The sequence below is a fragment of the Drosophila simulans genome, chromosome 2R (assembly GCF_016746395.2).
Source record: "Drosophila simulans strain w501 chromosome 2R, Prin_Dsim_3.1, whole genome shotgun sequence".
Taxonomy (NCBI): Eukaryota; Metazoa; Arthropoda; class Insecta; order Diptera; family Drosophilidae; genus Drosophila; species Drosophila simulans.
In genome coordinates, this window is record NC_052521.2 from 13187385 (window position 1) to 13214081 (window position 26697).

The 26697-nt window shown below is 51.2% G+C and overlaps 4 protein-coding genes across 11 annotated transcripts; 3 read left to right on the top strand and 1 right to left on the bottom strand.

Moving 5' to 3' along the window:
- The first annotated feature begins 509 nt into the window (after positions 1–509).
- Positions 510–4777, top strand: LOC6734678 (probable cytochrome P450 4aa1). Its single transcript, XM_016168172.3, has 4 exons — positions 510–745; positions 2925–3108; positions 3176–3559; positions 3620–4777. Exons 1-4 carry the CDS (start codon positions 728–730, stop codon positions 4564–4566), a joined length of 1533 nt encoding a protein of 510 aa, XP_016027870.1. The 5' UTR covers positions 510–727; the 3' UTR covers positions 4567–4777.
- Positions 1683–2251, top strand: LOC6734677 (cytochrome c oxidase subunit 6A1, mitochondrial). Its single transcript, XM_044922429.1, has 2 exons — positions 1683–2110; positions 2162–2251. The coding sequence occupies exon 1, from the start codon at positions 1772–1774 to the stop codon at positions 2054–2056; it is 285 nt and encodes a 94-aa protein (XP_044778364.1). The 5' UTR covers positions 1683–1771; the 3' UTR covers positions 2057–2110; positions 2162–2251.
- Positions 4778–4904: 127 nt separating the features above from the next.
- LOC6734679 (myosin light chain kinase, smooth muscle) lies at positions 4905–25990 on the bottom strand. 8 transcript variants are annotated; one of them, XM_044922423.1, is made up of 22 exons: positions 24085–25990; positions 23239–24021; positions 22307–23065; positions 20532–22151; positions 17974–18681; positions 17738–17910; positions 17335–17422; positions 15577–16900; positions 15381–15513; positions 14226–14394; positions 12429–12474; positions 11498–12369; positions 11022–11433; positions 10402–10783; positions 8790–9098; positions 7881–8155; positions 7303–7821; positions 6901–7242; positions 6738–6839; positions 6505–6682; positions 5861–6407; positions 4905–5324 (listed from the first exon to the last, which is right to left on the bottom strand). In XM_044922423.1, exons 1-22 carry the CDS (start codon positions 25766–25768, stop codon positions 4963–4965), a joined length of 11787 nt encoding a protein of 3928 aa, XP_044778358.1. In that variant the 5' UTR covers positions 25769–25990; the 3' UTR covers positions 4905–4962. The 8 variants fall into 8 exon arrangements, with proteins under 8 accessions (XP_044778358.1, XP_039147998.1, XP_016027872.1 ...); XM_039292064.2 differs by having other exon boundaries at positions 5702–6407; XM_044922424.1 differs by lacking the exon at positions 5861–6407 and having other exon boundaries at positions 5000–5324.
- LOC6734681 lies at positions 12602–14230 on the top strand. Its single transcript, XM_002081652.4, has 3 exons — positions 12602–12847; positions 12916–13109; positions 13167–14230. Exons 1-3 carry the CDS (start codon positions 12711–12713, stop codon positions 14201–14203), a joined length of 1368 nt encoding a protein of 455 aa, XP_002081688.1. The 5' UTR covers positions 12602–12710; the 3' UTR covers positions 14204–14230.
- Positions 25991–26697: the final 707 nt, after the last annotated feature.

Genomic DNA, 26697 nt, shown 5'->3' on the forward strand with positions numbered 1-26697 from the left:
GTAAACATAAATGATTGATGTAATCAACAACGTGAAGAGGCCCGTCTGCGCCATTTGAATATCCGCTCAAAGTTCGATCCACTGGCACGCGTCCGAAGATCTCCCGCTGACTTCCCCCATTCCCACCACTCAGATCGTTGAGCGTGAAGTGCCACTGGCAACCCAAAGGGTCTGTCATTCCATGGTGGAGGAGAGGAGCGGGTACGGTGGCGGAGGAGGGATACATCAAACAAGCAGCAAACGGATAATTGATTGCCATGCCACTTGGCAGGGGCATCCAGCATCCAGCACCATCTCCACTTCTAGCTACTTAGCACTTCGAGTGCCGACTAGTTGGCAATTACTACCTATACTCGATACACTCGGGCATCTAGCGGATACCCGGCGACTCGGCGATTTGGTGACTCGGGGAATCGGGGATTCGGGTATCCGGGGACTCCAGCGACGTAGCTAGCACGTACATCATTTTCGGCGGCGTTCAAGCCGAGCTTGATCGGGCCAAATCGGTTATAAATAGACGCCAACCGGCGGAGGTCCCGCACTCGTAGCTCATCAGTCGCCGGATGTGACTCTGGCCAATAAGACCAAAAAACGGATATACCCCAAATCGAAGTGGAGTCTATGTGTGGATTGGGCCAGTGCTATTGGCAAGGACTCTTGTGTGAACTATTAAAGATAAAAACAAAATATATTGACTATATCAAGGGAATACAAATACGTGACTAAAATGTTTGTGGAAAAAGTGGTGAGTGAAAGAAATATAGAAATATTTAAATGTTATGAATAAAAAGGATTACTCACAGCTAAAGTTAAAAAACGAAAAGGAAAAACTTTTAAATAGAATGTAATATGGTGTTTATTACGTTTCTGATTTTTTAAAGAATTTTTATAGAGTTTATAAGGTGTATTTCCTAAAGGATCGCAAATATTTGAGAATTTTTGAACCTAAATTTCATTACCTATTCATTCATTCATTCATTCATATTCATTCATTACTAAAGTGAAATGATTTAGGCTTATAACTTATTATTTAATTATCATTTATCTATCAATGAATTGAGCAATGAATGAAGCATTTTATGTAAATATATAAAATCTTCAGCTTCAAGTGCAAGTTTTTATTTATATTAACTATAACCCACCAATTTGAATAATTTTATGAAAACCCCATTTTCAAGTTCAAGTTTTCAACTAGATTTGCTCACCAATTTTAGTAACTTTGCTTGCACTTGAATCATTTTTAACCGCAATCTCAATGGATCGTTGGATTTGGGCGGTCTTGGTGCCTCCACAAGCAGCCTCTCGTTTGGGAAGACCATTATGATAACTTATGGAATTAGTGGGAAATAATCATGATGTATATCTATTAGTGGCCAGGTGCCAATTGGCGAGCAAACACGGCGCGGGTTCTGCACACCTCGCAGCCTGGATGGATGGATACGCCGTGCCCAAAAAAAAAAAAATAATAAGCTATAGAAACTAAGAAATATTCGATAAGGAAAAAAAAATAGAAGTAGCCGCTTGGAACGGAGCGCAAGCCTTCTGGACGCTTCAGCGGTTTCTGGTCAAATATTGGGCTGATTAAACAACGATACGCGGGTTGTTGGACCTTGTGGCGCTGGCTCGGATCCCCTTGAGAGTTCCTAATTGCGACAATAGCAGGCGTGGGTGTTACGGATCAGATTCAAATCGCCACAGTACGAGTATTCAAATTCAAGCTAGCTAGCCATCCAGGCAGGCATCAGAATAAGTCGAGTTATTGTGCGGATACATGCCAAACTTTGATATCCGGCTCATGGGCAATATGCCCGCCAATACAGCTGGTCTGTGGAAGCGTGTCACCTTCCTGCTGGCCCTGCCGGCCATCGTCCTGTGCGCCGCGAACGCCTTCACCGGACACAAGCACGTGGAGCGGGAGCCGTTCGCCAAGTACGAGTACTTGAGGCGCCGGACCAAGCGATTCCCATGGGGAGATGGCAATCGCAGCTTGTTCCACAACGCCGAGGTGAATGCCCTGCCCGAGGGCTACGAGGATGAGGTGGCTGAGGAGGATTAGCAGCGCCCATTACCTATTATTTTACTCTTTAACTTAGTTTACTAGGAACCGATGGTAAGATCACTCCGGCTACTAGTTCCCACTAAATGGCATGTTCCCCCATAGATGTTTGGATAAACTTTATGATGACCAACTGCGATCGTTTGCCGATTCCTTGCCCGTAATAAATTAATCATTGAGATCTGAGTCAGTTAACCAACCGGTGGTTTCACTTGGCCCTGAAGCCAGTCGCATTTGGCTAATGGTGTTGGGGCTGTCACACTCGTCCAGAACCAAACAAAGGGGTTTTTTTTGGGGGGGTGTAAGTGGAGGAAGGGAGGGTGTGGGGCGACGACAGGTGTGGGAAGTGGGCAACAAAAGGCTGTCCCTGGATTTTTGGCCGGTGATCATCATTTGTCATGTTTTGTGCTCATCGTGTAACCTGTTGCACCACGAAACATCGACGCGAATGGCCCAAAAAAGACAAAAAAAAAACCAAAGCAAAGCAACACGTACACATGGACGGTGTGGTGCTTTAATCGATCTTATGGATACACACACGTACCTATAGCATCGCCCATACGCCGTGTTGGCCCAAGCAATTCACACCGCAGTTAGATACATAACTTATACTTTCGTTGCGATTACGATAACGTGTGTTTGCCGAAAACTTGCGACACGCGGCAAGGGCAAGTGCTCGCATCCAAGTTCGAATGCCTAAGTGCTCCCAGATCCCTCAGTTAATTAGACTCCATGTGAGCGCAGTGCGTAGCTGATGAAGTGCGTTCAAGAGCTGCGCGTTCTCGATAGCAAACCAAATATTGACCTAGGCGGGCAATTATCCACGCAACTTGACCCAATGCATCTACGTTTGCTTTCGTCCCCACAGCTGGAGCGCACCACCAATTTGGAGCTGTGCTCCATTCTGATCCTCCTGGTGATCAGCCTGAGCATCTACACATTCTACGCCACCCTGAACAGCTACTTGAGATCGGTGCTGCTCTCGCTGAGGCTCACGGGTCCGCCATCGCTGCCATTCCTGGGCAACTGCATGCTGGTCACGGATAAGGACTGTAAGATCCTTGAAGAAACCTTTTGGTGAAGGTTACCTTTTAAGTTAATATGAATCCCATTTCACAGTGATGCGCAGATGTGCCGGCAAGGCCTTCGATCTATATGGATCTCTGGTGCGGATCTGGGTGCTGCTCTTTCCCTTCTTTGCTGTCCTGGAGCCGGAGGATCTGCAGGTGATACTCTCCTCGAAGAAGCACACCAACAAGGTCTTCTTCTACAGGCTGATGCACAATTTCCTGGGTGATGGGCTGATAACCAGCAGTGGTTCCAAGTGGAGCAACCATCGTCGGCTCATCCAGCCAGCGTTTCATCACAATCTGCTGGAGAAGTTCATCGACACCTTCGTGGATGCCTCGCAGTCGTTGTACGAGAATCTGGATGCCGAAGCCGTGGGCACGGAAATAAATATTGCCAAGTACGTGAACAACTGCGTACTGGACATACTAAATGGTGAGTCTCTAGGGGATTAGCAAGCTATAATTCCTCAATTAATCCCTGAACGACTTGCAGAGGCCGTTTTGGGTGTGCCGATCAAGAAAAGGGGTCAGGATGTGGCCATGATGGAGGACTCGCCGTTCCGCCAGGGCAAGATCATGATGCCTGCGCGGTTCACGCAACCCTGGCTGCTGCTGGACGGGATCTACCACTGGACCAAGATGGCCAACGATGAGCTTAACCAGAAGAAGCGCCTCAACGACTTCACACGCAAAATGATCCAGCGACGTCGCCAAATCCAGAACAATAATAATGGTAATAGCGAGCGGAAGTGTCTGCTGGACCACATGATCGAGATCTCCGAGAGCAATCCGGACTTCACCGAGGAGGATATCGTCAACGAGGCTTGTACCTTTATGCTGGCTGGCCAGGATTCGGTGGGTGCCGCCGTGGCCTTCACTCTCTTCCTGCTGACCCAGAATCCCGAGTGCCAGGATCGCTGTGTCCTGGAGCTGGCGACCATATTCGAGGACAGTAATAGAGCTCCAACGATGACGGATTTGCACGAGATGCGTTACATGGAGATGTGCATTAAGGAGGCACTGCGTCTGTATCCCAGTGTCCCGCTTATTGCCCGTAAACTGGGCGAGGAGGTTCGCCTGGCGAAGCACACATTGCCCGCCGGCAGCAACGTTTTCATCTGCCCCTATGCCACCCATCGTCTTGCCCACATCTATCCCGATCCGGAGAAGTTCCAGCCGGAGCGATTTTCGCCCGAGAACACCGAGAACCGTCATCCCTACGCCTTCTTACCCTTCAGCGCTGGACCCAGATACTGCATTGGCAATCGATTCGCCATCATGGAGATCAAGACCATAGTGTCGCGCCTGCTGCGTAGCTACCAGCTGCTTCCCGTAACCGGAAAAACCACCGTTGCGGCCACCTTCCGGATCACGCTGAGAGCCTCCGGCGGACTGTGGGTGCGCCTCAAGGAGCGCGATCATCCGCTAATCGAGCATTGATTACCATTGAACTAAGATTACTGATCCTGCGTTTCGTTACATTAACTTTAATTAGTATGGTAAATATGTATATAAATCGATACAATAATTTAAACACTTAGCTTCCTCTAGCCTAAGTACAGTTCCCTCTGACCGGAGGGAGTGCATCCGCTTGAATGCAGACATACATATATATCCTACTGTGAGTGGGTAGACGAGTGTGTGTGTGTGCGGGTCTGTGGATTATGGATCCGCGATCCAGGATGCTGGGTGGGTGGGATGCTGATCCGCAGTCGCATTCATATTCGAGTGTTTCGTAGAGTTTCTCCGGGGTATATATATATTTTTTACTTAAACAATGCTATATCTGCTTTATCTGTAATAAAGTTATGCTCGTCGGCATTTAACCGACTTAAACTAGGACGTGATATGCTGCGTTTCGCTATTGAATCGGTTGATGAGACGTCGCGCGCGTGATTCGCGATTCGTCTCCGCCGTGTTCCCATTACCATTGCCATTACTATTGCCATTGCCATTGCTGTTGCCATTTCCATTGCCAGTGCCGGTGCCCCTCCCATTGCCCAAGTGCCGCTGAGCACTGGCCACCGTGTGCTGTTGGGCAAGACGCTCGGCCGCCTCGCGGACACGTTGGCTCATCAGCCGCGTCGGCGTGGCGGATCGCTGGGGCAGCGGAGAGCTGGGCATGGAACGCACCTGCGGTGGCTTGCCTTTGCCGGATCCACTGGGTGTGCCTCTACCGCTCCTTCCCGACTCCTCTGCTGCAAAGGGGAAAACAATCAGGCGGTTAGTCATACGTTTTATTTTAAGAACAAGCCCTAAACGGATCCTAAAGTCATATTCATGATCATATATGGAGAGTTAGATTTTATTTTGCAAGACTTTGGTTATCCTATCATGCAAATATAACCTTAGATTAATTGTTTAAATAGGTGTTATTTCAGATAGCTGAGCTTTAGTTAAGTTAAATTCATAGAGATCGTTTGATTAGAAAGCTAAAATCAGTTGGTTTTAGTTGAGCGTTCTATGAATTTCGCTAAGTTTAAGTAACTTTCAGATTATTTTATTGTTTTTAATTATAGTTCAAAGAATCCTAGCAAGACTTCAAGATCCGTTTGGGGTCACAAGCAAAGATTACTTCTACTGATGCGTCCCACACTCGCCACCTTGGCTATTTTGAAGGGCCCAAAGGCAAGCGGAGGTTTGTTAGCAGCGGATGCGGATGCAGATGCAGAAGCAGGAGCAGGGGACACCTGGAACCTGTCCTTCAGCTGGGACACCTTCAGCTTGGACTCACACAAGAGCGGCTTGATCTGGGGCTTGGACTTGGGCTTCTCCCGCGCAGCGCTGTCCTCCAGTGACTTCTTGCGCATCTTGATGGTGTTGGTAAAGTCGGAGCGCATGATGGCCTCGCCCTTGGTGGGCAGCTCCAGGCTAACGGGTTGCTCCGTATCGTGCACCACCGTGGGCAAAGTGCTGGCCTTCGCTATAGCCTCCAGTTTGGATTTGGCCAGCGAGAGTAGCAGCGTCTCCTGGGCTCCACTGCAGTTGGAACACTCACTGTAGCCTGAATCACTGCGTTCACTGCACTGGGATTTATCTCGCAGCTTGAGAACGGTGCGCTTCTCCACTGGCGGCATCTCGCCGCTGAAGTCGTCCTCCTCTTCGTGGAGCGATGTCATCTGGGAGCTGGTTCCAACCCCAATGGCACTGGCGGTCAGCATGCCCAGACCCGATATCGATGGCCTTGGACTGCTCAGTACTCCCATGGCAATGGCTGAGTTTCTTCGCGACACCGACAGATTGGCCATGCGACCCAGTGCACGGATGGCATTTCCGGTTTTCTGGATTAGTGGAAGCGGGAGCAGCAGGAGGAGCAGCAGAAGCAGCAGGAGCAGGGTTAAGATCTTTGGGAGCAGCGAGCTTGAAGCATTTACTAACCTGCCACTTGCGCCGAATGATGAACTTCTTCAGCTTATCCGTGCAGATCTTGTTATTGCTGAGACTATCGTCTGGTCGTTGGCTCAGCCACTTGGACTCCAGGCATTGCTGGGCGGTCAGGCGGTCCTCCTTCCGGTGGACCAGTAGCTGCGAGATGAAATCCTTGGCCTCTTGCGAACTACATGAAGTGTATTTAGGATTAAGGAATCTTGGCTAAAGATATACCAACTTACACGCAGTCGAAGGCCTCGTCATCGTAGTCGTAATCCGCTCTAGTTATATTCGAGAAGGTTTCCACATCGGTATCGCCCATGAAAGGCGACAGACCCGAGAGTCTACAAAAATAAAGTTTAAGTTAATCCCATAGAGATTATATGCTCCAAATGCTCCACTTACAGCACGTAGCAAATGACGCCCACACTCCACATGTCGGACTTGAAACCTATGGGCTCGTAGCTAATGATCTCTGGTGGTATAAACTCGGGCGTTCCAAAGAGAACCCGGACGGGTGCTTTCGTATCCAGTCGTTGGGCCAGTCCAAAGTCAATGATCTTGATCTGGTGGCTAGTGCGCGTATGGCACATTATGTTCTCCGGTTTCAGATCGAGATGCACCACACTCTGGCCGTGCATGTAGGCCACGCCATCGCAAACCTGTCGCAGGAACAGGATGCAGTCCATTTCGGTCAAGGTGAAGTCGTCAGCCACCACACGTTCGAATAGTTCTCCGCCAGTGATGCTAGGGAATTCGCAAACAGGTCAGTGGTGATCCTCTAAAGATATGTGTAGTTATACTCACTACTCCATCACCATGACAATCTCCCTGGGACTTTCGAAGGAGGCAGCCAGCTGGAGGAGCTTGGGATGCTGCAGTGCGCGCATGATGGAGATCTCCTCGAGCACCTTCTGCCGATCCTGCGACTTGATGCACTTAATCACCTTGGCGGCCAGCAGCTGCTCCGGCTGACCGCGTTCCTGCACCTTGTAAACGATGCCAAATCGTCCCTTGCCCAGCTCCTCGATGATCTCGAAGCGGGATTTGAAATCTCCACCAGACTGCACGCTAACTGTCGCCCGTCCGAAACGATCGCTGGCATCAGACGAGGTGCTCCTCTGCGGCGTATTGGTTATCTGTACCAGTTCGCTGGCCTGGCCGGGTGCACTGCGTCCATGGATATTCTCGGCACGCACTCTGAATCGGTACTGCCTCTGCGGCTGGAGGTTCTTGACGGTGTACGCTAAGCTGTCCACCACTCGGGTCACCTGCTGCCAGCTGTCCTCATCGCAGTTCCCATCGCCAATGGTCTGCATCTCAATGCTGAAGGATTGCGGCTTGTATTAGCAATTTGAGTGGAAGTATAAACAGTTGATACTCACATAAAACCTGTGATCATACAGCCACCGTCGTAGGGTGGACCACACCAGGCCACTGCCACGCGATCTGGACCCAGCGATACACTGGGCTGGCCACTTGGTGGCTCCGGAGGACCTTCCACTGCCACCGAGGCAGCGGCTGCCTCCACGCCATAGTCGTTCATCACCTCAACCGTATACTTGCCGCTGTCGTCCGCCGAGATGTCCGTGATGTAGAGCGTCGACTGTTGGCTCGTCGTCCGGATCGTCACATTGGAGCTCTCCACAATGGGATGACACTGTGGAACGCAGAAAGAGATTTGTGTGAGAAGTGCATAGATTACACTGGGAAACAGGTATAAGCCTAAGTTTCCTCAACACATTTTTGGAAATGTACAAATGGTATATCTTATTGTTTATCTAGCCTGAAGTGTGAAAACAAGATAAATTCGGCTGTCTCTTCAAGATAAAGTTATGAATGACGTATAGCTCAATTTGGTGCTGATTTGTTTCGCGTGCATCGACGTAGTCAACCTTCGTTGGTGCGACTCGCCCAGCATTTGCGGTTTGCAACCATTACGTAGACTGGCTAGGCAATCGAAGCAATCCAAGCAACCCAACTGGCCCAGCAAACCCAAGCGAACAACACCGCAATCTGATCGTGACACAGTCACCGTGGAGCAGAAGGCGCAGTACAGAGAGACCTGGGCTAAATGCCCAAAGGCGACACAGTGGGGGCTATCGAGATAGGGTGCCGAGTGGGCTTATGGCAGATAAAGAATGTGGTATATGGAATATGGATCCGTAATCCTCTGGGCTGCCGGCTTCATCCAAATTAGGTCAAGATTGCGCAACACCAGCAGACCAGTTATACCACCGCCTCATCGAGATGTGTGGCTATTTATATATACAGGGTATTATGTTTGTACTCACCGCCTTGTACCAGATGACTTTGGTGCCCGGGAATGGCTCGTAGCGAACGCTCAGCCGAACATGTCCACCGATCAGGGCGGTGCAGTCCTCGGGGCGTGTCAAAATGCAGCTTCTGGCCGCCAGCGAGGAACTGGAGCTGTTGCCCCGGATGGCGGGCAGTACCAGGAGGCTGGTGTAGGTTCGTGTGGTCGGGATTCGACGGGACTCCGCCTGGGGATGCTTCACCTGCAGACAGATCTCGCCGCTTCTCGATGCGGTCACGTCACGCATGCGCAGAAGCCGAATGCCGTTCTCGGGATAAGACTCCAACTGGAAAAAAAGAGGAAGGAAATATGTGCAAAATTAGCTGAAAATCGCACATGCACTGAGACAAAAGCTTGCCACTTATTTTTGTAATTACGTTTCAATTAAAGAATTATTGTTTTTTAAGTGAGCCAAATTATTGTGCATTCTCGAAAGCTTTGTTAATTGAAATTTTATTGGAACATAAACATTGTTGATTGAAATCTTCTGATAAACTGTTTGTTCTTCATGGAGATGATATAAAAAACCACTTAAAAAGCTAAATTATTTCTATTTGTTGCTTATTAAGCTCAAAGTGCAACGTACAATAAAATAGCTATGCTTTGGATTATAATGTATTATATATATATATATCTAAATATAATGCATGAAACTACTTTCAGCTAATGACTTATTAACCAACAAAACTTTCAACTTTTTCACGAACTACTGGTTACTTTTCTCGCAGTGTACGCCTCGCTCGCATGGGTAAACAATTATATACTGTGTGCACAAGTGTCTGGAGAGGGGGGGCAATCCGAATCCGAATTCGAATCCGGGCGAACCGAGTCCGGAGCAAGGTGCTGCTGCTGGTGACGCGACGCGGATCGGACTGAGGTTGCTATAGAACTGAGCGACCCTCTCCGTGGCACGCACCAATTAAGCGAGAAGCGGGAACGGATGGGAGCCACAAACTACGCCACGAGCGGAATTCCATGAGCGGACGAAGCGGGGTGATCGTGACAATGACACTTTCACGCCCGCTCTCATTTTCATTGGAGCACAAACGACGCGGCGTTCCTTATCGAATGGGAATAGCTATGGGGGCTTAAACCGAACGCCAGCGATATTGATACTTGCAATCCATTTGGCTCGCCATCGCCTACCTGTGACATCTTGTCACGCCCTTGTGCCGATCGTTTGGGATTCTGATTTGGTTTGAGCCGGGCTCTGCGATTGCCCTATCATCTGGATGGGGTGGGGTGATACCGATGGCACCGCGATGTGCTCCGCTCGAGCGTCGATGAACGAATGAATCCCGGGCAGCAACTTCGTTGGCATGCAGCTCGCATCTTTTGGCAGCTACTCCTATGTGCGGCTTATGCAAATGAGCATGCTCTCTCCCAGATTCGGGTCGAAATGTACATAAATATATACATATATGCACAATTATTATTATTGTTTTCGCCGCCAAAAGTGCGAACAAGCAGCCTGCGGCAAGGCAAGCGTTGAAAATGAAGAGCACTGTTTTTGCTTATGGTTTCGGTTTTTTTTTTGGGCCAAAAAAGACACCGTTCCGAAGTTTATTACGTTTATTACGCATACGCACCGTCATGTTAAGTGAGTAATCCGCCTGGGCTAAAAGCTGGCCATTGAGATACCAGTCGGCTTCCGCATCGCAGGGGAAAACACGGGCGTAGAAGAGAGCTTCATCGCCGGATGCGCAGACCACCGGAAGTGGCGTCTTCAGCAGCTGGACACACTCCTCGTCCTGGCCACGAAGATCCCGCTCCAGGACGCACAGCTCACCGCTGCTGCTGCAATCGCATCCGCTGTTGATGGCGCTGCAGATCGAATGGTAGTCGAAGGTGGCGTCGGAGTTGGAGTCGTTGATGTCGCTGGTAAACACCTGACAGCTGTAGGTGCCGGAGTCAATGTCGAAGGCGTCGTTGATACGCAGGCAGAGGCGTCCATTGCCGTGATCAATGTAACTGCAGTGAGCAATGAAAGTGCCATAAGTATGTGCATAGTTCGCATTTTGGTGGAAACAAAGGAAACCCATTCGCTTTTGTTATTCAATCCAAGCTAATCTCTTATAAAACACTTAGCAAATTAACAATGTTTTTATAACTAATTATGAACTCAAGTTATTACAACTTAATATGTTTCAATGAACTAAAGATTGAGACCATTTAAAAAGTAGTGAAGATGCATCCATCAGATACTCACTTGAACTCATCGCTGTCCGGCAGAATCTCGCCATTTCGCAACCAAACGTAGCTGTAGGGCTCATCGCAATCGATGGAGCAGCACAGATCGATCACCTCGCCCTCCAGCGATTTAGTAATCTCGGGCAGTGGTTCCGTGATGACAGCACGACGCCTGGGAATCTCCGTATTCGAGTCGTGGAAGGTGACGGTGGTGGAAGTGATGAGGGGATCGTGGTCGCCGCTTATGATGCAGGTGTACTGGCCCTCATCCTCGCGCGTCACATTGTCCACTATGAGCAGGGCCATCGAGTCCTGCAGCAGGATGTGAACTCGTTCCGAGGCCTCCAGCTCCACGTCGTTGTGATAGAATCTCACCGAGGGCACCGAGGAACCCCGATAGCCACTTGCCAGAGCCATGCGTCCGCCAATTGCTGTGGGTGCCAAGGTAGCAAATGAATTAGTTAAGCTGTAAACTGGGCAAGGAGCAGCACCCACCTGTGGATGGACCCATGATGCGCCTGTACAAGTGGGCATTGCGGCGGGAGGAGGAGGCACGCACGCTGCGCACCGAAGGCGACTTGGAGTAGCGGGAGCTGCGGATGACGTCCAAGCGAGCGGTGGCCTCAATACGCCCGAAATCGTTCTCCAGCGTGACGCGATACAGGCCGGCATCGTCGAAGGTCACCTCATCGATCTCTATGATGCGTAGGTCATCGATTTCCTTGACGGCAATGCGCGGCGTGGGTGTCACAATCAGGCCATCCTTGTCCCATGTCGCCCACGGTGTGGGATGTCCGGAGATGGCGCACTGGAAGCGCACACTGTCGCCCTCCTCGACGACGCGATTGTAGGGAATGGCGAGAAACTTGGGCGCCGTGATGGCATTCCGGGCATCACTACGCCTGCGTTCCGCCACGCCGGACAGATCGATGCTGCTGGTGCGGTACGATAGGCGCAGGGGAGAGAAACTTCTGGCGGGCGTGGATCTCGGCGTGGAACGGGGCGTGGAGTGGGCGGAGAGCAGGCCACTGGGACGCGCTAGCTGACGGCTCAGCATATTCTCCTTCTCCTCGGGCACATCCACAATAATGCAGGCGGAGGAGAGACTGCGGCCCACCGAATTCTTGGCCACGCACGTGTACTCGCCCTCATCCTCCGGATACACGCGCGGTATGCTCAGCGTGGCCTTTGTCCCATCGAAGGACATCACGTAGTCTCGATCGCTGGGCACAACATGCCCATCCTTTTCCCAGATGATGAATGGTTCCGGATCGGCCTCAACGTGGCATTCCAGCGATATCGCATCCCCATCGCAACAGCGCAGGTTTCGCAAGTTGCGAACGAATCGGGGAAGGGTCTCGATGTTGCTGATTAATTGTTAAGGTTTGTTAATGACAACATATCTTGATAATAAGCTGGAACTTACCCATGTCTCGTGTGCACTTTATCCATGCGGCTTTTGTTGAGTATATCTGTTGAAAACAAGATAATATACTTGAGCAATTTGACTGAGGAAATAAAAATTGCATTTCGAAATTGGCGCCCATTAAACTGCTTGCCAAGCAGTGATAGTAAGTGTCTTGGCTAATTTAGTCATGAATCTAAGAATCGAATCTATCGATAATCGATACCAGCTGTGGCCTAATGTTTATTTTTAGCACGCCATCGAATTTTCACCTTTTTGTACTCAAATTTTGGTTAAAATAAAATGAGGGGCATGATCATTGTGCCCATGGACCTGGAACCCGGCTTCCGCAAAGCAGACATACACAATATACCTGCTCTGAACAGCGGAATGGTGTACAATTTTTGCCTATCCGGCGCCTCTGAGAAATCAAAACAAATGTGAGTGCCATCCCTTTCGCACATATATCTACGTTGTATTCTATTAAAAATTGAATTTCTGCCAACAGGCAAACGGATAGAAATGATCTCCTGACGGATTACGTCCAGGTGCGCAGACATGGCGACGTGTGCGAACTCAAGGCACTCGTGTTTTCTGCCACCGACTTCGCCAACACGGTAACGCACGCCAATGTGGCGCTCAAGGTCGTTGAAAGTGCGCAGATGATCATGGACGGGCAATGCAGCCTGTGCACCGCAGCATGTGAGAATGACTCCATTTGCCACAATTGTCTAGTTGCTAATCTGTAGTATATTACAGGTACTTGTGCTCACATCGTGGCCTTCACCTTCTGGCTGCTAAACAAGAGCACAGATCGAAATCCCTCGGCTGTGGTGGAGTTTTGGGGCCACGAGTTGGAAAATCTGGTGCAACCGGAGCCCACAACTGCTACTCGTATATGTGATATAATACCCAAGGATGAGGTGCGAATGGAGAGCGAACTAAACTCGAAGGAACTTAGCGCAAGCGAGGGAGAGGCTTTCCTAGTGACCATTCTGAATGAACTGGCCGACTGTGGCAGGGACTCGGCGCTCTACCGGCAATGTGTGGAGACCACCGATGAGTTCGAGCCCATGTTCGTACACCATGTGCTGCTCCGAGCAAATGAGTACAATGTCGTCGATCCGCCCAGCTATGTGCAACATATGGAGGCACAGGCACATACGGGAATTATCGAAACTCTGTACGAGGCAACGCGAAACAAATACAAATCCCGATTGTGGGTGGAGGTGCAGTACATGCGCATCCGTTGCTCCATGATGCACATGATCATAAGCCGCAAATCTTCCGAGGATGACGATCAAATCTTCAATATGATGTTTTGCAAGGGACGTGACAAGAATAACGAGGATCGGGTGCAGCAGAAGGAACACAAGCGCTTCATATTGAAACAGACTGAGAAGCTGGAGAACAAGAACTACTTAGAATGCGGTCTGATCCTGCACGAGAGCTTTCCCTTCCTGTGCGCCGCCCCTGACGGCATCACGGACGATCACATTGTCGAAATCAAATCGCCCAAGACTGACGAGGACTTTGAGAAGTACCTCGAGGCACGCGAATCTATTGCACCCAAGTACATGGCCCAAATACAAATCCAGATGTTTGCGGCGAATGTGAAAAAGGCGCTCTACTGCGTGCTGAGTCCCACGTTCGAGAGCAACGGAGCTCTACACTACGTTTGGGTACAAGCGGATCCGGAATTCGTGAGCAGTTTGCTGAGCATGGCCGAAGACTTCTGGCGGGACGTGGTCTTTCCCCGCCTATTGAATATCTACCCCCAGTGCCCAGGTCAATAAATAAATGCATTGTGCTGCTTACCTTTAGCGAATATTTGTAGCGATATTACAGCCTTGGCCTCGCCATGGCAATTGCTGGCTATCACGGAATAGGTGCCGGTGAAATCCAATTTGGCGCTGGGTATCTCCAGCCTGTACTCGGGTCCGTCTCCAATTCGCCGGAAGTGTGGCGCGTCCTTGTAGTACTCCGGCTGCGGGCGAAAGAAAACGTTCGGCGATCAGTGGGTCGAATTGCTCAAGGTCACGTCGCGATGTGCTTGGACTATAAGGACTTGTTGTGCGGCTGTCGCAGATCATGAATCACGACTGTCTTTATACAAATGTCGATGCCGTTGACGCTGACTCGACCGACGTTGTTATTATTGTGTTAAGCTTATGGCCATATAAGCACAAAATTCAGTTTCGAGACTGTCGAATAGGAAAACTGGTAATGGGTATACGTTGCCCACCCTGACCTCCTACTCCTCCTGCCTCCTGCCTGCCTGCCTGCTCGCTCGCTTCCTTGGTCGACAGTGGCTAATAATATTTTGTTGTATTTTTTTCCTTTTTGGCTCGCGTAATTGTTTGTTGTGCGAACAAGCCTGTTATTTGATATGGGTTGAACTTGAATTAGCGTTTGACAGCGAATCGGATTTGTAAGATCTGTCTGAGTGCCAGTGGTCTTGTATAACGCCGTTGCACCGTTTCAGTATGACGCACTTGTCCGTAATCCGAGCCAGCTGCCTCAGCACCCTATTCACTCTATTCTTCACGTGCTTTTGTAGCCACTTTGCTGGCGGATCGGTTTCTGTCCGCCTGGTTACCTCTGAGAGGGATGCGATGCTCCGCTTGTTTGGACACTTTGTTCGCGCTCGCGGATCAATCAAAAACGAATTCTATCCGCGCGAGCAACTGTAGCAACTCGAAAAAAAAGCGTTCTACTAAAGTGTCTGGCCCACTGGGAGTTACCTATTTATAGTTAACGCGAGCGGAAGTTAAATTCGAACTTCCTGATGCCGGTAGGGCCCACGTTGCTGGTTCACCTAAACTTGAGGCGCTGATAAAGCAACGGGTTTGCAATCGAGAGAAGGTTGTGGATGGAACGACCCACATTTGCTGACGCCGCGAATGCAACTGACTAACATCGAGCTGCGCATGTGCAACAAGCCAGTCTCGCCATACGTCACCAAATACTCACATTTAGAAAATCGCGCAGCCAAACGACTTCGGGCTTGGGATCGCCGACCACCTCGCAGAATATGATGACGTTGTCACCCTCGTAGGCCTCGCTGGATCGGGGCTTGACCACAAACAGGGGCTCCTTGGAATAACTAGGGGGGAAAATTAATCATCAGATGAAGCTTCCTAACTGCAATGCCGAATGCAATACTCACGGCAGATCATCAGTCTTAATGCTGGGAATTTCCAGGGATCGTTGTGGAACCACTGCCTTGTTCTCCTCCTCCTCAATGGCTACGCGGCAGATGGTCTCCACTTTACCCACGACATTGGATGCAACGCACACATAGATGCCTGCATCGCGCACCGTGGCCTCGGCAATGATGAGCTCCACATAACCATTGGAGTCCAAGGTAGCGGTCAGACGACGGCTGGGTCGCAGGCGCATTCCGTTGCGATGCCAGGTGACACCCACGGATGGATAGGCTTCGACCTTTGTGGACAGGCGGATTTCGGATCCCTCGCGGAATATATAGAAGGGATCCAGGGGTACGTAGAAATCGGGTGAGATGTACGCTCGAATGCCCTTGTCCACCACCAGGGTGCAGTGGCAGGATACGGAACCCAGCTCGTTCCTCGCCAGGCAGGTGTACGTGCCGCTGTCGTCCAGCGTGGTTGCAGCAATTTCCAGCGTGAAGAACTGTCCCTCGGCGCTGATCAGATGCTTTCTATCAGTGTGGATGAGCTCATCGTCCTTGTACCACAAGATCTCTGGCACGGGATAGCCCACGATCTGGCAGGTGAGTCGTACTGGGTAGGTCACCTGGACGCGTCGATCCCTTAGGCGCATGGTGAAGATAGGCAGCGAGTCACCGACATCGGCTACGTTGCGACCATGGGCGATCTCCTTCAGACGTGAATCTGCCTCATAGATTCTCGAATCAGAGACGACTTGGAGGCGGGCAAATGTGGAAACCCTGCCCTTCGAGTTGGTTGCCTCGCAGGTGTAACGACCCGAGTCCAGTTCGCTGACGGTGGCAATGGTGAGGGCGCAGGTCGAACCGATCTGCCGGATCTTGACGCGTTCCGAACTGCTGCTCAGCTGAATGCCATCCTTGAACCAGGTGACCTGGGGCCTTGGCGCTCCACGCATGTTGCACTGCAGCGTGAAGGAGGAGCCCAACAGTGCCTTGGCCTGACCCGGCAGGATCTTGACGAACTCCGGCAGGCACTCGACGCCGCCCACTTGGAGAGGACTGCTGGTCTGGACGGTGGGTCCCCAGCCATATCGGTTCTTGGGCGTCACTCGGAAGTGGTACTCAACGTTGGGCTTCAGGTTGAAGGCGTCGAAGGAGTTAATGGGCGTTAGACCCAACTCCCGCCAGTAGGCTCCGCCCTCGTGACCCACCACCCAGGCCTCAACCTTGTAGGCCATCACCGGAGCAGAGTTGGCACTAACCGGCTTGCCCCACGACAACGAGATGTGGGTGGGTCCGGAATCCACGACCAGTGGCTCGGTGGAAATGCAACCCGGTGGATCTGAGGGATGGATGAGAGAAAACTGATAAATGAACGAGGCTCAAATGGGCGCGGATAGTTAGGTGACCTCAAGTAAAACTCTTTACGCCCCGGAGAAATATTTTTTATTTTCTTGTTTCCACTACGTAAATGTATAAGCTGGATTGCTGTGCTTTATATAATACATTATTTATAATAAAAGTAATTAAGTCAATCGTTCAGAAATACTAACAAAAGATAAATACAGGAATAGTTCATGGGTATCTGTTGGGTATCTACGATCTCGCAGGAAATTTCTTTTGTAGCTTGAGGTTTGTTGGGGCGTTTGAACCGATCTGCAAATGAGGATTGGGCTTAGTCTTAAGTGACACATACGGACACTATGACGGACAACACGGAACACAACGGACATGGAAGGACTCTACACATGGTATGGGGGTATCTTATAACCTTACCTCTGAAGTACGAGGTGTCGCTATAGCTGTCCAGGGGAAGACCCCAGCGTGGTTGCGTTGGCGTCGCGGATCGAGCGCGCGGATTTACCTATAAGTTTTGTAGTCAGAACGATATATTGTATTGGTTGGAGTGAACACATGGGGTCAGGAAAGAAGACTAAGGATGGCTAAGGCGTTTGAAATTTGCAAAATAAACTGTATTGTATTAATAAGCTTTATTCTTCTTTCTTTTTGGGTATTTTAATCTGGAAAAAGAGAAGCAGAGAAGAGAGAACGAATTGCAGTGGTTAGTGAGCGAAAGCGATAGAGGGACAGCCACAAGCAACAGATCAACTGGTATATATAGCATATAGCATATAGTGTATAGATCGCCTAAGGACACAGATATAGACACGCAGCCTACCGTCACAGTGACGAATATCCTGTCGGTGCCAAAGTTGTTGCGGGCTACCACGAAGTAGGTGCCAGAATCGGAGATCTGGGCTTGCTGCACTGAGAATCTTGTGTAGTCATCGGACACCTCTTTGCTGACCCGATCCGATTGGGTAATGTCCTTCGTGCCCTTCATGAAGGTCACTGCAAAAGAAGGATCGTACATCAGAGGTAACCTCCACACCATCGTTGGTATATGCGGCTTACGTTTTGGTTTCGGATCGCCGGCAATGCGGAAGGACAGCGAGAAGGGATCACCGACAGCGATCTTCATTTCGGTGTCCGGTCGCGAGAGGAACAGCGGAGGACGCTCATCCTTCTCGGCTCCGACGGCCACATCGACGTTGACATTGGATTCGATGCGACCAAAGGCATTGGAGGCGCGGCAGGTATAGGTGCCCTCCACCTCGGGACCGGCATTCATGATGGTCAGCGTGTAGACGCCGCGATCGGCCAGGGCCTTGACATTGGGTCCATCCACCACCCTGCGATCGCGAAGCCACTTGACCTCGATGGGTGTGCTGGTCTCCATGAATTCGGCGGAAATGGCCACGGTGCCACCGTTGCAGACCGTCTGATTGCCCAACGGCAGCAGGAAGTGCGGCTTGTTGGGATCGCGATGGAAGAATCCGTGCGTCTTCTCCAGCGAGTAGTGCTGGCGTCCCTTGAAGTCCACCTGATGGGAGATCTTGTTCTCCGCACCCTCGTTGCGGGCCACACACCAATAGATGCCCGAATCCTTCTCTGTGGGATTCACGATGACCAGCTTGGCATATCCATCGGCCTGATCGCTCAGCTTGAACTTCTCGCTGGCCTCAATGGGCTCCGTGCCCTTGATCCATTGGATTTCGGGACGCGGCTGGCCACGTACGCGGCAATCCAGAACCAACTCATTCTCGTTGAGAGAATATGTGTCTGCAAAGGGTAAGGGATTAGTTAGTAGGTGTCTTTAAATTTAAATTGGGGCCAACAGAAGCGGTTAAAACATTAAGGATGTGCAAGCGAAGATGGAATCCGTAGCTCCGTCTAGACGGGTAATACCTCGGATTGGCTGCGTAAAAGTACTTGGCAATGGGGCTTCCTTGAAGTGTTTGTATACCCGCAGCTGGGCATGGGTTAAACTCTCTCCAAAATCGTTGGTGGCACAGCAGGTATAGTTGCCACTATCATCGGCCACCGCAGCGAAGATCTCCAACGAGGCTTCTCCATTCAGGTAGAGTGTCTGATAGCGATTGTCGCTCCTGGGCAGAGGCTTGTGGTTCTTTAACCACTCGATGTGCGTATTCTCGTCTCCGGATACGGCGCAGAGCAGCCGGAGATTGGCTCCCTCCGAAACAGTGCGATCGTGCAATAGAGTGTGGAAGAGTGGCTTTCCCTTGCCCACGCTGCGCAGGACACGATCTCCGGCGCGATGAAGTTCTCCATTGCCGTTAACCTGGCTTCCGGAACTCAAATGCGACTGGCTACGTGACCAAGGCGTGCTCTCATGATCGCCGATGCTTGGAATCTCCTCCTTACTGACGTTAATCAGGCGCTTAAGATCGGCCGCCTTGATGGTGATGCTAGTGGAGTCAATCCGATCCTCGTGCTCTGCATAGCAGGCGAAGATGCCACAATCGGAGGATATGGGATTGCGTATAACGAGCTTTCTTACACCACCTGGTTCTTCTATTGTTCTGTACCGGTTGTTGCATATGGAGTGGTCATCACGCATCCAGCTGACACTCGGGCGTCCAATCACCTGGCAACTAAGAACGATCTCATTACGCTGGTCATCGTAGGATTCTAAAAGGAACCAAATAAAAAGGTTAGAGGATGTGTGGTTAAGGATGCTTTAGTAATTACCTATAATACCGCTGGAGAAGCTTTCCGGCAACTTTCCCGTGGACTGATCCAGCACACTTAGCTGACCACCACTTTCCACCGTCTGCCGGCTGTTCTTCACCACGCATCGGTAGTGGCCACTGTCCTCCACCCGGGCATCGTAGATTTCCAGGCTGATGGCTCCGTTTATGTTGTAGATCTTGTGGCGGGCATCCTTCGTCACCCGCTCATCGTTCCTCAGCCAGTGAACATCCTCGATGATGCCAGTCACATAGCAGATGAGCTGAGCCTTATTACCACTTCCGATGGTCATGGTCTTTAAGCTGGTTTCCAGATTCAGTCGCAACTTCGCCTCACGAGCCTTGGCCTTGGCGGCTGCAGTGTCGTTCGCCGCGGCACTCGAGGATTCATCCCGTTTGATCTCCTGGATGACCTTGTCAATCGGTTTCTTATCGGCAATTCTCTCTCTAACATAATCAGAGGCCTGCACGAATTTGCTGATCTTCATTTGGCCATTTTCACTCTCCGCATAGCAAGTATACAGGCCGGAATCATTGCTGTCAAAGTTGTTAATGGTCAGGAGTTTCACTCCGTCGCTTTGCTCCTCATACTGGTACTTGGTGCCCTCAATCGGCAGTAGGGTATTATCCCTCTGCCAGTAAATATGTGGCTTGGGACTGCCAGATACCTTGCACTCCAATGTGAGCTGGTTACCCTGGGAATGATATGCATCTGGAACATGGACAGATATAGAGAGACACAAACCAAGACACATAAGACAAAGCACTATAAGAGGTTTAGGAAGTTGGCTTACAAGGTGGTTAGTTCTCTTAAAGTAATCCTAGGACTACGAATACGGATACACTTAGCTCATAGATACAAGGACATTCACCTGTACGCACTCAGTTAGACAGTTCCCGCCAGCACATAGAGAATCCTACCTTTGATGCCCACTACAAATGTGGGCGGAATCACCTCCGGTTTGCCCGTGCTGTACACAAACAAATTGCAAGTGCTCACGATTTCGTTTTCGCTACCCCTGACCCGCAAAGTGTACTCTCCGGCATCTTCCTCAGTGACGCCCACGAGGTTCAACCAGGCGATGCCGTCCTGCATGGACATCTTGCTCCTCGGTCCGAAGGCGATCGGTTGGTCACCAAAGAACCACTTGGCAGTTGGCTCCGGACCATCGATGTTCACCATCCACTTGACGTTGCTGCCCGATTTCACGGTTCGGTTGGACAGGAAGTTGCGGAAGTACAAACGCTTTCTTAGATCCGGTGGCGGTGGTACCTCGCGTCTGGAGCTCGTTTGCTCCTCCTCATCCGGTTTGGGCTTCCTGCGGCGCTTCTCGCCACCCTCACCTTCAGCGGCGCCTTCGGCTCCTTCCTCTCCAGCAGCGGGTGCTTCCTCATCGCCGGTCGGACGTGGAGGTCTGCCCTCCCTCGGCGGCGAGATGCGAGGTGCCCTCACACGTGGCTCCACTGTGATCATGTGGACAATCTCGGTCTTGCCCTCGCGATTCTCAGCCTGGCAAACGTACTTGCCGCTATCCGAAGCCTTCGGGCGACTGATGAACAGCTCACAGGTGCCGTCATCGTGGTCAACCTGCTGGTACTTGTCGCTGTTCTCAATCTTGACGCCATCCTTCACCCACGTAACTGCGGGCGTGGGCAGACCGCGCACATGGACGTCCAGCTGCAGCTCGTTGATCTTGCCGTGCATCGTGTCCTTGATGTTGCGCGTAAAGGTGGGTGGAACATCACCAGTGCCGGGATTCTCGTAAACCTCCAGTCGGCATGAGGTGGATGCTTCTCCAGTCTCGTCGCGACCCCAGCATTTGTACTCTCCGTTGTCCTCCGCTGTGGCGCTCATGACCTCCAACAGACACAGACCCTCACTGTACCTACCCCTGATCTTGGGTGAGTTTTGGATCTGCTCGCCGTCCTTGAACCACTTGACCTGCGGCTCCTTGGCCTCCAGGAAGCATGAAATCTTAACCTTGGATCCCTCGGCCACCACGCGATCTCTCATCGAGGTGCTGAAGTGGATCGCAATGTTCTTCTCGCGACGCTTGCTTGACAAGCTGGCGGTATCGGAGGCGTAGTCAGTGGCATAGGCCGAGGATGCTCCATCGTCCTCCTCCTTCTTGGCACGTCTCTTCGCCTTGCCATCCTCAGCCTCGGATTCCGGTTCGGCAGCAGGAGCCGGCTTCTTCTCCACCGGTTTCTCCACCTCCTTCGGACGCAACAGGCTCTTGTCCGCATGGAACACACCATGGATATTTTCGGCAATGTGATGGGATTGACCTTCGAAGAGCACGTAGTGCGAGATCTCCATCTTGCCGGCGCGACTTTCCGCCTTGACAACATACTTGCCGGAGTCCTTGTTGTCCGGCCGATCGATGATGAGCTCACAGGTGCCGTCCTGGTGCTCGATGATCTGGAAGCGCCCACCACTCTGGATTTCAATGCTGTCCTTAAACCACTGGACCGCCGGTGTAGGTTGACCCCGCACAGCTGTCTCCAGGATCAGTTCGTTGGTGTTCAGGTGATAGGTCTCTGAGAGAGAGAAACACCGAGACTGGTTACATAAAAACGTTGCCAAAATAGCATTGCATAACGAATGCAGTCAATGGCACTGCACAATTATACACATCGCTAATTATAGATGATTCGATCGATCACGGACACTCATCCGATACCCAATATCTTACCTTTCAGAGAGCGAATAAAGACGGGTTGCACATCCGTATTGACCTTGGTCTCGTACACATGCAGCATGGCCGAGGTGGTGATCTTGCACGACTCATTCTGGGCTACAATGGAGTAGGTTCCAGAGTCCTCCACCTTGGCATTGGTGAACTCCAGCACCGCCAGGCTGTCGCGGTTCATGTTGCGAATGTTGGGTCCATACGTTACATTCTGGTCGTCCTTGAACCACTTGATCATCGGCTGGGGTCCACCGATCACAGCCTGCAACTTGACCTTGGATCCCTCGGCCACGTAGCGATTGGACAGGTTGACCGTGAAGTACAACATCTGTTTGGGCGAAGGATCCGGCATCCGGCTGCGTCGCTCGTAGCCACCATCGCCACCTTCGGGCTCATCCTCCTTCTTCTTCTTCTTGCCCTTGGCCTTGGCATCGGCTGACTCTCCGCCTCCTCCTCCTTCCTGCATGGCAATGGCGGACAGGATGCTCGATCTGCGCGAGGTGTGGGTGGTGTCGACGACAACCGTGTGGGTGGTCGACTGACTGCCCAGTTTGTTCTTGGCGGTGCAGACATAGATTCCGTTGTCATTGATCGTCGGCTTGTTGATGATCAGCTCGCAAATGCCGTCCAAGTGCTCAATCTGAACCACACGATCGTCGAGCACCACGGGTATCTGGTCCTTGGTCCACGAGATTTCAGGGCGGGGGTTGCCGCGAACCTTCGTATCGAGAATCAGATCGTTCTGCGAGGCATGATACACATCTGAGAACAAAGTCAATCAATCAATTTGGCTATTTTCGTACGCGATCGACCTCAATTGCAACAAAACACCGAACGTCGGACACACAGAAGTACATGGGTCTTTTTGAGGATCGTGTAACCGATAACACTTGGCCACAGAGCACACACATATCTACAGAATGGGGTTAAAATACCTCGCAGGGGTAGGGCGAAAATGGGTTCAGATTCATCACCATCCGCCTGTGCCGCGTACACCTTGAAGTAGCAGGAGGTTTCGATCTCGCTGAGATCGTTTTTGGCCACACACTTGTAGACACCGGAGTCGGCGGATGTTACGTTGCCCACCTCCAGGATGGCCTTGCCCTCCTCGGACAGGTTCTTGATATTGCCACCGACCACTACCCACTTGTCATCCTTCATCCAGCGGGTATTGGGATCGGGTCCAATCACAGTGGCCACAAACTTAATAGTCGAGCCCTCGAGCGCCATGCGATCGCGCAACTGAGTGGCAAAGGCCAGCTTCTGCTTGGCGGGCACCAATCTCTCCGGCGTGGCCTTGACAGGATGCAGGCGCGCCTGCTCCTCCTCCGCCTCCGCACGCCTCTGGTCGGAGTCGGCCTTCGACTTGAGGGCCGCCTCCATGGCCTTCTTGGCCTGCTTCAAACTGTCTAGCTGGATCTTGTCGCGGGCATGGAAGATGCCGGGTACGTGGTAGTGTAGGTTACGGGCCACCTCAACCGTGTGGTTGATCTGCACCTCGCCACTGGAATTGATGGCTTTCATCGTGTAGATACCGCCATCCTTGTTGCCCGGCTTGTAGATGAGCAACTTGCACACACCGTGCGCCTCCTCCAGCATGGTGAACTTGTAGCTGGGCTTCACCTGGAAGCAGCCGCGCCACCACGTGATCACAGGCCGGGGATAGCCGTGCACGTGACACTCGATGGTCAGCTCATCGTCGCGCAAATGATAGTACTCTGAAATGGTCAATTTTTAAGCACTTAGGGAGGTCAGCAATCGCGACGAATCCCGACAAATACCTTTGATATATTGAATGGAGGGGGGTTTGGGTTCGTCCTTGAAAATTTCATAGATGGTCACAATGCACGAGGAGCTCGTCTCATCGTTCTGGTTCGAGATCACGCACGAGTATTCGCCGGAGTCCAAGATGGTGGTGTTAAGCACCTCCAGCACCAGAATGTTATTGTTATTGATGATGCGATGGCATCCATCGCGCTCCAGCTGCTTGCGATTGTGGTACCACTTAACCGACAACTCCGGACCATCCACGGCGCAGGCCAGGCGCACACTTTGCCCGGCTTCAACGGCTCGGTCAGACAGGAAGTTGATGAACTTGGGATTGCGGGCCTGCTCCCGGCGACGCTGCCAGTCGGCGTCGCGCTCCTTCTCACTGATCCGCTTGGCCTGGCTATATTTGCGCATCTGCTGCATGAACTCCTCGCCCTCGACGGCGGCAATGCGCTGCCAGCGCTCCTCCTCGTGGGGATCGGGGCGGACAAAGTCGTCGGAGGAGTCGCTGCCGCGACGCTTTTCCTTCTTCTTCGTATCCTCTTCGGGCTCAGCTTCGATTTCGTCATCAGGATATTCCTGTTCCTGATCCTCATCTCCGTATCCGGCCTCAGTGCCTTCTTCACCCTCCTCGCCGACGGCAGATGGATCCTCCTCGTCTTCCTCGGCCTCGGCTTCTGCCTCCGCCTCAGCCTCTTCCTGGGCCCGTTGCTCGGCCTCCAGGCGCTCCTGCTCCTCCTTTTCGGCTTGCAGACGCTTCTGGCGCTCCTCAAAGGTCTCGCCCTTGGGCTTGGCCCTCGCAGCTGCCTCCTCGGCGGCCTTGGCAGCCGCCTTTGCCTGCTCCTCCATCTGGAGCACCATCTTGCTCTTCTTTGGCGGCGGCTTGGCCTGCTGCTGCTGTTGCTCGAACATCTTCTTGCTGGCCTTCTGGCCACCGCCGATCTCCAGTTTCAAGGTCAATTTCGGACTGGGCGACTTCTCTTTCTTCTCCTTCTTTTTGGGCGGTGCCTTCTTCTTGCCCTTCTTCACCGGCTCATCGCCGTCGTCCAGGTCAACGCTGTCCTCCCTGTCATCGCCGCCAAAGTCACCCAGATCGTCGCCATCTTCGGCTCCGGAAGGACTCATGTCCTTGTCAATGGACTTGCGCTGGGCGCGCGGCTTCCTAGCCTTCTTCTCCTTCTTCTTTGGCTTGACCTCCTCAATAATTTCCTCCTCCTCGACCTCCTCGTATTCCTCCACAACGTAGATAACCTCAACGTTGGACACATCCATTACGGCAGCGCGATCGATCACCGACAAATCGGAAGTTATGTAACGCACGGGCTTTTGCACATCCAACGGCTCGGAAATATCCATAACGAGGGCGCGATCGAAGACGGCGATGTTGCAGGTGGTCTGGCTCTTGATATCCCTTCCCAGCTCGAACGGTGTCTTCTCCTTCTCCTCGCGCTTCAGGAACGGAGTAATGCTGCGCCATGTCGAGGGCGTGGCACTGCGCCGCGTCATGTACAGCGTAAACGGGGTCTGGCTCCGGCCGTGAATGGGCGTGGCACTGCGTCCGCGAAGGCTTCCTGGGGTTGGGGACTTAAGCTTGCGCTTCTTTTGCGTTGGCACCTGCAGCGTATCCTGGGCGGATGCCGCCTCCGGTTCGGCGGAGGCCCGTGGCTCGATATCTCCGTTCTCGGTTTCTCCCATTTCGGATCGTTTTCGTACGGTCTCTTTCGGTTTTGGAAGGATATAATTCGTAAATGAGAACCGAAAAGAATTTTATCCGTCCGAGTCGTATATGTATGACTGTGATAATCAATATATATAGCCCGCAACGGTTCGATCGAGATTTTTTTAGGACGTGAGACGTCCGTTCGATGCAAAAGAAGATTCACGACTGTCACCGAACGTGGTGAAAATTTCGAAAACACATTCCTTCTTCTCGAATCGATCGATCCCTAGTCCCCCAAAATCGATTGTTAATGCTAAAAACAATTTTACGAATTCTGTTTTGTTCGCTGCCGACGTCGCACACACACACGCATGCAACATTGATTGCCAAAATGCGATTCTATTTAAGTAGCAGGCACTTTTTAATTGAATGCAGACAGTAAACGAAGTTATATAAGTGTGAGCACCGCATCCATTCGAATTCAATTAGCTATTTTTAATGGGCGGATCTATTTAAATGCGATGATAAAGTGCATCGCTTACCTTAATCATTGATCACTTGCCATATTTGCGAACCGAAAGTGCGAACCGATTTGTTAGTCAAGTATTGCTACCACGACCGACATATCATAAAGTACGCGACTTATTCTAGCCTTACGAACTAGTTTCCTATATACTAGCTCTATACTACATACATATACTATATATATATGGTTAGAGATGCAAATGCAAGGTGCACAATGCGAATTCAAAGCAATGCAGCACTAATTAAGTTTGAAATTCGGGCATTGGATCACTAGGTAGATGGGGCACAATTGGCACTTACCTCTAATGTTGCGTGTAAATATGGGCGGAGTGCCAAATTTACTTGAAGGTGCTTCGTATATAGTCACAAGACAGCTAGTTTCGACTTCTCCATTTTGATTGGACGCTATGCATCGGTAAATGCCAGAGTCACCCAGTTC

What these genes read in the sequence shown, in the direction of transcription:
- LOC6734678 (XM_016168172.3), top strand. An exon ending in GCTGGTCACGGATAAGGACT is followed by an intron (nt 3,109 to 3,175) that starts GTAAGATCCTTG and finishes CCCATTTCACAG; the next exon opens with TGATGCGCAGATGTGCCGGC. An exon ending in CGTACTGGACATACTAAATG is followed by an intron (nt 3,560 to 3,619) that starts GTGAGTCTCTAG and finishes AACGACTTGCAG; the next exon opens with AGGCCGTTTTGGGTGTGCCG.
- LOC6734677 (XM_044922429.1), top strand. Translation starts at nt 1,772, where the DNA reads ATGCCAAACTTTGATATCCGGCTCATGGGCAATATGCCCGCCAATACA.
- LOC6734681 (XM_002081652.4), top strand. Translation starts at nt 12,711, where the DNA reads ATGAGGGGCATGATCATTGTGCCCATGGACCTGGAACCCGGCTTCCGC. An exon ending in TCTGAGAAATCAAAACAAAT is followed by an intron (nt 12,848 to 12,915) that starts GTGAGTGCCATC and finishes TTCTGCCAACAG; the next exon opens with GCAAACGGATAGAAATGATC. An exon ending in CAGCCTGTGCACCGCAGCAT is followed by an intron (nt 13,110 to 13,166) that starts GTGAGAATGACT and finishes AGTATATTACAG; the next exon opens with GTACTTGTGCTCACATCGTG.
- LOC6734679 (XM_039292064.2), bottom strand. Translation starts at nt 25,768, where the DNA reads ATGGGAGAAACCGAGAACGGAGATATCGAGCCACGGGCCTCCGCCGAA. An exon ending in TTTCGCCCTACCCCTGCGAG is followed by an intron (nt 23,066 to 23,238) that starts GTATTTTAACCC and finishes CTTTGTTCTCAG; the next exon opens with ATGTGTATCATGCCTCGCAG. An exon ending in CGGCGATCCGAAACCAAAAC is followed by an intron (nt 17,911 to 17,973) that starts GTAAGCCGCATA and finishes CTTCTTTTGCAG; the next exon opens with TGACCTTCATGAAGGGCACG.